We start from the raw sequence: 11,836 nt of genomic DNA on the forward strand, positions 1-11,836 counted from the left end.
TTCGCAAGACACCGCCGCCAAACCACTACGGCTGAGCACTTAAGCCGCGTTGACACGGTCCAAGTATGATCCAAGTAGACTTGGATAGGAATAATTAGTATGAAGATGTCTCATCCAAGTGACAGCTTCATACTATTTATTCCTATCCAAGTTAACTTGGATGGCACTCGATCCAAATACACTTGGACCGAGTGCCATCCAAGTGCACTCGTATGTGACATCTTCATACTAATTATTCTTATCCAAGCTACTTGGACCGCGTCCTACTCATCCAAGTTAACTTGGATAGGAAAAAATAGTATGGAGCTGTCACTTGGATATGAATAAATAGTATGAAGCTGTTAATTGGATGAGACATCTTCATACTAATTATTCCTATCCAAGTCTACTTGGATCGTACTTGGACTGTGTCAACGCGGCTTTAAGGTCGATAGAGTACGCATCGAAGTGATACAATTACCTGCGCCCTGTTTTACCGTCGTTTCATGCGAACGGCTGGCAGTCGAGGCGTCAAGTTAGCTACTTTATTACTATATTCAATATACCTATTCCTAATCTCAATAGCACACATTTACTTTTATTAAGAGATTCTTAATTTTGTAATTATTTTGTCATCAAAAATCACAATTACAAAATTATATAGATAACAGACTGAAGAGTATAAATAAGTTATTAGTTATTGTCGTTTAGAATCATCTGTCACATTGACAAACGTCCTAGTGTATTGTGATATTATTTTACACAGAATAAGTTTACATACTTGATGCATTCGAAGGTCTCCAAGATACGATAAAATAATCTGAATGAAATCTGAAACTTAGAATATCTAGGTACTCCATCAACTGAACACGACAGACGCGTCAATATGAGCACTCTATAGACAATGACAAGCAATGACAGGTCATCCATAGACAGCGGGAGGGGCGAAAAGCAGGACCAGTCGTGTAATGTATCGGCTTCCTTCTTCAGTGGGCAATGGCTGTTCTCGTTATGATTGAGGAAATGCTGACGATCATGTTTGTACCATTGTTTTGTTTAGACAACAAAACATACATATTATTAAATTGTGTCACCGTGTCAAGTGTCTATTTTTATTATAAGTAGTTTTCACGGAAATACTTTTCAGTATTGCGGCAACACTTTACTAACATTCCTTGAAAGGACCCTGTCTGTCACGTAACACGTGGCTTCTGGAATATTTACCCTTAACATGGATGTAAAGCAAGAATGTGATGGAGAACACTCCGATATAGAAGGCAAGCCTTTGTTTGACACGCTGACTAGCCATCCAAACAACCCGGACCCTCGCACTCATGTAACGCAAGAGAATGCGGACGTTTCAAGTTGCAATTTCGAGGTTAGTTTTTGGAAACTAAATTATTTTACAATAACATTAGATTGAGAATAACAATGATTGGTTTAATATTATAAACTGTGCTTATTAACAAACTATGTAGGTAGGAACATAAGTTGATAATTAACTTTGTTTAAAAAAAAATACATGTTTATACAATTTGACAGCTATGATTTGTACATACATGTCATATAGGTTAGGTTATCTACCAATTCATATTAAATATAATTATTATACATCGTTGTACGGACGTTACATAAACTGGAATTGGTTTTATAGTGCTATATATGCTTTTAATAATGCTTTTTTTCAGTACCATAAGGCGGACCTCTCCGATAAAACATTTGATAATCAACCAGCTGTCGTCAAGCGCGAGATTATTGAAGATATATCACACCCATTATATGTTGAAGATACTCAACAAGGTTGTTCGTATTCAGATTACAGGCCAATACATCAGGTACGTTCAATTGTACGTAGGTATATGTGCCGTTTTCTTACATTGATGCCGTCTTATATTGAAGGTTTGAATTTGTAATGCATCTTTGAATCTTGATTAAGAACCATTATATTATAAGTCGGTCAATCTTGTTTCATTTATTGATTGCGGAGTAGATTCGAGCTATTGGCGATTGCTAAAACAGATATTCTGAGACAGTATTGAGTAGGTATATAAATCTTTCAAAAAGGTATATTTAAATATGGTGATTTATATATCACAATAAATTCGAATATAAAGCAATAATGAATGCGCTTATCTAAAATTGTGATCAATTGTATGGTGAATAAAATTATTCGCCCTTGAGTCCTTTTTAAGTAGGTAATACAAGGTAAGCCTATTGTGTATAAAAAAACTATTTGCAGCCGTAAAATACCATAAACGGAAGCAATATCTTATTGTATGATAGCACCTGATATCTTTGAGAGACAATCTGCACAGTTATTTGGTGAAATTGAAGTGCAAGAAATGGACATCAAAAAGGAAATAGCGCTTACTTCTGCGAAACAAGTCCGTCTAAGGTTACACAGAGCTTCATTTTTCGATAGAAATTTTGTTTGCAACGTGTGTTGTAATTTTTTTTCAACTGCGCACATTTTGAAGTACCATAAACGTATGCACGATGCGTCGCTGACTTTAGGTGAAGTGACTTTTCCATGCGCACAAGCCGTCGACAAAAGCAGTCACTTGTATGAAAAGTTTGATGCGTCAACGTTTGGCAGTGGTTCACAGGTAACTCATATAATTAATATATATGCTCATTTGATTATTGTTGTAAGGTATATAATGTATTATAATACATTGTCATCTGATACGTATCTGTATACTATACTAAACTTATATATATATTATATTGTAATACAAAATGGGTATCATCCAGCGGCAAAGGGTGTAAATAGGCTGCTAATATTCAACATAAATATGGTGCACACAAAACTTCATCGTTCGTATCTACGTATTTATTTTCATTGAAATAACACCAAAATAATTTACTGATAGTTTTTAAAATTTAACAAAATCCCTGTGAACCTAAGCCTCAATATATTATATCATACAGAATTTTTGATATTTTATAGATGGAAGAATATTTTTTATTTATTTTGGTTGGGTATAGGTAAGGCTTAATGGATTTTAAAAAACTAACCCAGTCATCTGTAATATGTACTCTTAATTGACCTAAAACAAACAAGAATGACCACAAGATTTCACTATTTTGTCGGATTGCTCATAACATTGGAATGTCGTTCGGTGATTATACATTCACCTACCAAATTAAGTCATAATTTGGGGGCCACCGATGGAAGAAAGAGCTCTGGGAAACCCTTTCTGGCTAATCGTAATGATGATACTGTTACATAATATTAATAATGTTGTTATTTTCAGAAGTGTGAAAACGGTCTGATGAATATTAAGTATGAGAATAATGATGAGGGAGTCAACATCAATGAAGAATTTGTTGATAATGCAATTCGCCAAATTAATGCTGAATTAACTCAACCTGGCTCCTCTAATCTACAATACAAGCCATTAGACCAGGTATGTTACATTACATAGTTATTTTTTTTTAAATCCGATGAAACTTTGAATTGTAAAAAAAACTACAAGTTACAATTTACAAAAAAATATTATTTTTCGAAAAATCGATACCTTCATGGCATTAACAGAAAATGATGTCGGGCATGTGGCCTTAGTATTCTCAATTAACCAAATTCTGGGTGCCCTATTAGGTCTACTTTTATTATATCTAGTTGAAAATAAATCACCGTTTTTTTAAATAAATCCATAATATTTAAATCAAAATATTATTCATGGTTTGACAAAGATTTCCGTTGACCTTAACGTGAGCTTTGGCCCCATTTTTGAAGAATTGTGCGTCGATGCCACCAGCGCATAAACCACATGAAATGGTGAATTATTCTGGATGTAATGAATTCTAGGGAGTCTTCTGGATTAGTCGTTTTTCGTGTGGACAATTTTCCTTATTAACAAACGCGTGCAAACATGAGCGTCATCGCTAAACGCAATTTTGCGGTAAATTGAAGTTATAAGTTGCGTAAATCGACAACAGATTTTCCAAGTAAATTTGGATAATTTATTATTGTTTGTTGTTTGAGTGGTTCTGTTCATGAAGAATGGCGAGGCTAGGTATACTGATCATTAGGTATGCTCACATACTGTTACTTAAGGGCGGACATGCTCTGCGTAGGTCAAAATTGAGTTTTTATTGTATTTTCAAACCATGATCCTGGACATTCCTTAAACGTTGTAGATAATCGATTTATATGATTTTGATGCCTTATTATCCTTTATATTTATTTTAAATCAATTAAAAATAATTAAATTAAAAATCTTTTTTTTTAAAACGGTACATGTTCGAACACGCGCGTTAACATGATCTTACTCCCTACTTCAGCTTTAGTTTGTCAATTTTTCAAAAAAACAATACCTTATTTTTATGTCAATAATTATTATAAAGCAATCATTATTCGTAGGATGTGCATCACACTTAAATGGTCAAAAACATAGCTTATAATTAGTATCTTTAGAATTATCTCCAAATGTGTTAATCTTGCATTTTTTTTGAATAATAAAATGCCTAATTCTTGTCAAATTTGGGATAACAGAGATTATCAATATAATTTTTTATCGTAAATATTTTACTAAAATTATCTCGTCATTAATTATACTAATAGTTTTATAATTGCGTTTAAAAATTAATAAATGTAAAGAATCTTAACACCACTGCACATTCATGTACCGAAATATGACTATATTCTAAAACATTAGAGCGAGAGGCTTAAAAGAATACATTTTTATGTAATAAAATAATCAAATGTTTAAGGGGGGACATGCTCGTCGAAGGTCAAAATTGAGTTTTTATTGTATATTCAAACCATGATCCTGGACACTCCTTAAACGTTGTAGATGATCTATTTATATAATTTTGAAGCCTTATTATCCTTTATAGTTATTTTAAACATTTGATGACTGCATGAAGTATTTTTGTTACATAAAATAGTATTCTTTTAAACCTCTCGCTCTAATGTTTTAGAATATAGTCATATTTCGGTACATAACTGTGCAGTGGTGTTAAGATTTGTTACATTTATTAATTTTTAAACGCATTTATAAAACCATTAGCATAATTTATTACGAGATAATTTTTGTAAAATATTCACGATAAAAAATTATATTGATAATCTCTGTGATCCCAAATTTGACAAGAATTAGGCATTTTATTATTCAAAAAATCGGCAAGATTAACACATTTAAAGATAATTCTAAAGATATTTATTATAAGCTATGTCTTTGACCATTCAAGTGTGATAAACATCTTATGAATAATGATTGCTTTATAATAATTATTGACCTAAGAATAAGGTAGTGTTTTTTTGAAATACGCCATTTCTTTTGTCATTCCCCAGTGGTTAAGCTACAATATACGGCCGTAACCATAAATTGAGAAACTATAATTAAAGTAAGGAGTAAAATGATATTAACGCGCGTGTTTGAACATGTACCGTTTAAAAAAAAATAAAAAAAAATTCGGTTAAGTACATGTTCAAACACGTGCGTTAACATAATTTTATTCCCTACTTTAATTATAGTTTGTCATTTTATGGCTACGGCCGTATGTTGTAGCTTAACTACTAGGGAATGACAAAAGAAATGGCGTATTTCAAAAAAACACTACCTTATTCTTAGGTCAATAATTATTATAAAGCAATCATTATTCATACGATTTTTATCACACTCAAATGGTCAAAGACATAGCTTATAATAAGTATCTTTAGATTCATCTTCAAATGTGTTAATCTTGCCGATTTTTTGAATAATAAAATGCCTAATTCTTGTCAAATTTGGGATCACAGAGATTATCAAAATAATTTTTTATCGTGAATATTTTACAAAAATTATCTCGTAATAAATTATACTAATGGTTTTATAAATGCGTTTAAAAATTAATAAATGTAAAAAATCTTAACACCACTGCACAGTTCTGTACCGAAATATGACTTTATTCTAAAACATTAGAGCGAGAGGTTTAAAAGAATACTATTTTATGTAACAAAAATACTTCATGCAGTCATCAAATGTTTAAAATAACTATAAAGGATAATAAGGCTTTAAAATTATATAAATAGATTATCTACAACGTTTAAGGAGAGTCCAGGATCATGGTTTGAAAATACAATAAAAACTCAATTTTGACCTTCGACGAGCATGTCCCCCCTTAAGATAAATATAAATGATAATACGGCTTCAAAATTATATAAATAGATTATCTACCACGTTTAAGGAATGTCCAGTATCATGGTTTGAAAATGCAATAAAAGCTCCATTTTGACCTACGCTGAGCATGTACCCCTTAAAGTTTAGAAGTATTTTTATTTAGCTACATATTTTTCCGACTTATACGTAAATGAAAACTCTGCACTTCTTGGTAATATTTGTTTGCGTGTCTCTGATAATTATCTTAGAAATCGAGTGCATCCATTTTTTGTTTGTTGGGCAATAAGTTTGTACAACCAAATCACATTAGATATTGACATATTTCACCTGCGTCAGGATGAGTATAAGTGGGCAATGTTTTATAAATTCTTAAAATAGGGTCTGCTTAGCTCATCCGGTGACTACCTTGTTATTTTAATTTTTTAATGTCCACACTAATTCTACTGTTTTAATGGTCATCTTTTTTTTTCTTTAATATATATGTAATACTCTTTTATTAATATTTATTTTCTTCTAAATGTCATGTTGTGAACGTCTTATATTAATAATTTGTAATGTTCACCACAATTAATATATATATATATATATATATCAACGATTGAGCGCAGTGTAACGTATCGATTTGACAGAAAAACACTTTACAAACGACATGGTATCAGTGCTATATTAGGAAACATTGGAATATATTAAGTATATTTTATTGATATTTTTTACATAGTATTGCTTTGAATATATTAATATTCCTATTCTTTTTGTAGATTTCTACCCAGAAATGTTTTGCAGTACGTAAGAGTAAACCATTGGACATCGTTAAAAAATATTCTGTTGATAATGACCCGAGTAACAACAAAATAGCACATGCAATCAATAAAAACATAAAAATGATGTTGCAGCATTCGGAAATAACCATTGATGAACAGAACATCAAACATGAATTTCAGAAATTATATTTGCCAAAAGAGGGTCGAATTAAGTTGAGAAGAGTTACATATTTTCCACGTAACTTTATTTGTAACAATTGTTGTGGAGTGTTTGACACCGTAAAACATCTAAATCATCACTACGTTTCATGCACGGAGTCTCAGCATCCTAAGTTATATAAAACACATATTGGTAAAAAACCACATCAGTGTGATGTGTGTTTTAAAAATTTTCTGCAAATGGGAAACCTTAAAAAACATAAAATGATACACACTGGTGAAAAACCATATCAATGCGATGTGTGTTTTAAAAAGTTCAACGCAAATAATATACTGAAAAGACATAAAATTATCCATACTGGTGAAAAACCAAATCAATGCGATGTATGTTTAAAGAATTTCCAGCAGATTGGTACTCTCAAAATACATAAAATGACTCACACTGTTGAAAAACCACATCAATGCGATGTTTGTTTAAAGAATTTTCAGCAAATTTGTGATCTCAAAAAACATAAAATGACACATACTGGTGAAAAACCACATCAATGCGATGTATGTTCTAAAAAGTTCATCAGAAATAGTGTTTTAAAATTACATAAAATGACACACACTGGCGAAAAACCACATCAATGCGATGTGTGTTTTAAAAAATTTCTGCATATGGGTAATTTAAAAACACACCAATTGACACATACGGGTGAAAAACCACATCAATGCGATGTGTGTTCTAAAAAGTTCATCACAAAAAGTAAACTCAAACAACATAAAATGACACATACGGGTGAAAAACCACATCAATGCAATGTGTGTTTTAAAATATTCTCTCTAAGTAGTTATCTCAAAACACATAAAATGACCCATACTGGTGATAAACCACATCATTGCGATGTGTGTTTAAAAAAGTTCATCTCAACTAGTAATCTCAAAAAACATAAAATGACACACACTGGTGAAAAACCACATCAATGCGATGTGTGTTTTAAAAAATTTCTGCAAAATGGACATTTAAAAACACATAAAATGACACATAGTGGTAAAAAACCACATCAATGCGATGTGTGTTCTAAAAAGTTCATCACAAAAAGTAAACTCAAACAACATAAAATGACACATACGGGTGAAAAACCACATCAATGCAATGTGTGTTTTAAAACATTCATCACAAAAAATCAACTCAAAAAACATAAATTGAACCATACTGGTGAAAAACCACATCAATGCGATGTGTGTTCTAAAAAGTTCATCGAAAATAGTAAACTAAAGTTACATCAAATGACACATACGGGTGAAAAACCACATCAATGCGATGTGTGTTCTAAAAAGTTCATCACAAAAAGTAAACTCAAACAACATAGAATGACACATACGGGTGAAAAACCACATCAATGCAATGTGTGTTTTAAAACATTCATCACAAAAAATCAACTCAAAAAACATAAATTGAACCATACTGGTGAAAAACCACATCAATGCGATGTGGTTTAATAAAATAAAATTGCATCATTCGAGTTCATTCATTCAATGATATATCCTGGAAATTTCTTGGTTAGTACGTAAATGGATGCTGCCTTGAACACTATAGTATCTCTCTTCTTTTCTTGGTCGTGCACTCATGGCTGAGGATCGTGACCACATTTCAATTTCGCCAGCCTTTGAGCGACCAAGACTTTCCATCCTTCTCGATCTTTATAGTATATGTAGACGAAAACGAAGTGATTATTGGGTGCCTCCTGAATAGGATCATCCTAAGAAACATTTTCCGCAGAATTTCGAATGTTTGTGTCAAGCCTTGATTATTTCTTATAATTCGGTCTCACATTACTTATTGGTACATCCCCGGAGAAATGTTCCTTCATTGACGTCCACCATGGAACGTTTGCAATTTTTGTAAAATCAATAAATATGTATTAATACTATCGACCAATTTTATGGATGAGGATTTAGGTATGTATAAGTCTATATTAGGTAAGTTTATATGTATCTTTTTTTAAAAAATGTTATAAAAAAATAAGTTCCATGCAAGAGTATTATTATACACTAATATCCCTTTAATTAACCCCATCAATTATTTTTCTTAGAATTGACGATTTCCACCTCTTGAATATAGTATTTTTGTTGTTCATAAAGAATAATGATGTATTATTATGTTTTGACGATTTATTATTATATGCTTTCGAGTGTATTGTTATTAATAAGATAGGGTTTTTTACTGACACTTCAACTATACAAAATTTGTTTATTGTATTTTTTGTAACCTTTGACTTGATAGGTAGGTAATGGAGTTTTACCTACTTTATTGTATTGATTTATTATATAAGCTAAAGTAAAGAGAGTTCGTTGACAGTGTGTTTACCTTTGGTGAGTGTACACGGCGCCTAAAGATGCCGAAAGGCGAAACCCGGGTCGCAAAAAACGACTAAAATGGAATAGTACAGAGCTTGAATATATTAGAATAATTATTTATTTAGATAATAAAATGTTAGTCGTTATTTTGTTAGTGTGTGGTGAATTGTGCTATGTAAACGAACAAGATGAATGATAATACAGAATACTATAATTTACCCGTAGTAGAACAAGAATTGTAATTTAATGTAATCATTATAAAACCTAATTTTAAATGAAATGGCATATGTGTGTAACGCCATGCATTGTATGAGAGAGTCTTAGATATAAGTTTCATAGTATTAAGGTGATGTTTTTAAGTAAAGTTGTTATCGAAAAATAGCTAGAAAAGTTTATTAATGGATAAATATATATTCAAAAGTAATGAGAGATAAAAAAAAAAGTTATAATGGAGTTCAGCATCAAAATCTAGAGTTCAGCATTACGGAATGCTGAACATTCCGAAAATACGTGTACAATTCAATACATTTATGTAGGTTGGCGTAGTATTATGATGCAAGTTTTAATATGAAAATTACGATAAAAAATTACATAAATCCATTATTTATGTCACACAACAATTGTGAATTTGATCACAAAACAAATACTGCAATTACTTAATTATATCTTTATATATTTTTTTTTCAAATTTAAGAAACATCGATTTAAAAGTTAAATAGACTGTAATTAAAATTGAAAAAAACTCGGTGTGTACTTTTATTAAGTACAATATAACAATATAAAAAAAATGCCTTTACAACGTATTAGAAAATTTTTTAATAATTTTGATCATAGTTTTAACTTGTATCTGTGTTGAATGGGAACTGGATAAAAAATTGGAAAAATTATGATAATTCAAACATGTGTTAAAAAATAATTTTGACTCAATACCTAGGTACTTCAAACCACATACTCTGACGCTTCTGACTAAAAACAATCTATCAAGTGAGCGTATTCAAGTATTATGAAATACGATTTCTAATGTTTGCTCTAGTGTCGAGCAATGTTCCTACTTAATGTGTTTGCACACATGTTTTCATCCCCGCACAGTACTCACACAAAAATATTGTAAATAAAAGTTTCATATATAAAATATAGATATCGTGAAAATATCCGCCGATCAATGATCTGCTGACAGTTAAAGATTAATCCCTAAATTAGTATCTAATATCTTGTTGATAATCGAATCACTTATTTTATTAAATGATACTCAAGTCCATACAAGTATATTCTGGAATAATTAAGGTAAACTGATTATTTTATTCAAAAAAAATAATTGTGAGCTAAAAGTGGAACACACTAGATAATAATATAAGAAATGTTCATTAAAAAAACCACACCTCAGATAAAGCCTTTTAAAAGTACTCGACGTGGGGTGTCAAGCAAAAGTTACTTAGCTCCATCAGTATAAGTTGTCTGCCGAGTGAGGGCACCACATGCTAACGTTTGACATAGCATTCAATACTTGTTATACTGTGATGAACTTAGTTCTAATTTCGAACACCGGGCCATTTATGATGGTATATTATTATCTATAGTGAAATAATAATATTTATTTAATTTGCATAATATCTTCAAAATCCGCTTTTATTAAATTCGGTACTAAACATATTTTAATTTAAAACTTCAATTTATTATCTCATTTCCCAGTGGATTATTTCATTGTAAAAATCAATATTTTTTTCTTGTTTATTGGTATAAAGCCGGCGCTCCATTGGCACGCAAGTCAGATGATTTACAGTCTTTGGATTTTTTTTCGCGTGGAGCACCCCAGATCTGCGGTCTTTTAATTCGCAGACTCGGCTCATTGGATTTCAAACATATCTGATATTTTACTCTCCGAGTTGCCAGACTTCGTCCTTCGATCACTATGCAAATTCGATTAGACATTATTGCGCGATAATTCTTACCGAAACATTTTCATTGATCAATTTGTTAATTTACACATTATAAAATGAGAGATTTACCAATTTTTATTTACCAATTTGTTATTATGATATTCATAAATACAAATTGTATTGTTTTCACTGCTATATTATTGTATGCAAGTCTACATATAAATAACACTAAATTATAGGATTATCGGAAGACATTACGATAATCGCAAATTTTGACAGCTTGACTTTTTATTCGTTCGTTGATTAGTAGCAGAGCATTGACAAATCGGACGATGTATTGTCCTCGGACTTTTGGCTCGCCAATGGAACGCTGGCATTAAACATATCCTTACTTTTGAACAGTGATACCTGAATTTTGCCATGTTATTGTTGAATGTGTATTGATTTCCAATTTTCTTTTCGAAACAAAATTGAGATTACAAGGCAAGAAATCAGTGACCTCATTAATACTAAATTACTACATTGCAACGTTTTGTGTTTTATTTTACAACGTTTTTCTTAGCTTGTATTCTTGTTTGTCCGGTGGTTGTTTACCCAATACAAATCTTGC

The 11,836-nt window shown here is 31.1% G+C and overlaps 1 protein-coding gene across 1 annotated transcript; it reads left to right on the forward strand.

Annotated features, from left to right (window-relative positions):
- Positions 1 to 1,143: 1,143 nt before the first annotated feature.
- LOC147077486 (uncharacterized) lies at positions 1,144 to 8,535 on the forward strand. Its single transcript, XM_085940842.1, has 5 exons — positions 1,144 to 1,357; positions 1,668 to 1,814; positions 2,219 to 2,585; positions 3,237 to 3,389; positions 6,845 to 8,535. Exon 5 carries the CDS (start codon positions 7,859 to 7,861, stop codon positions 8,489 to 8,491), a length of 633 nt encoding a protein of 210 aa, XP_085796968.1. The 5' UTR covers positions 1,144 to 1,357; positions 1,668 to 1,814; positions 2,219 to 2,585; positions 3,237 to 3,389; positions 6,845 to 7,858; the 3' UTR covers positions 8,492 to 8,535.
- The last annotated feature ends 3,301 nt before the right edge of the window (positions 8,536 to 11,836 follow it).

This window comes from Rhyacophila brunnea, unplaced genomic scaffold (genome assembly GCF_057557595.1).
Source record: "Rhyacophila brunnea isolate RB1 unplaced genomic scaffold, BYU_Rbru_1.0 scaffold_13, whole genome shotgun sequence".
Taxonomy (NCBI): Eukaryota; Metazoa; Arthropoda; class Insecta; order Trichoptera; family Rhyacophilidae; genus Rhyacophila; species Rhyacophila brunnea.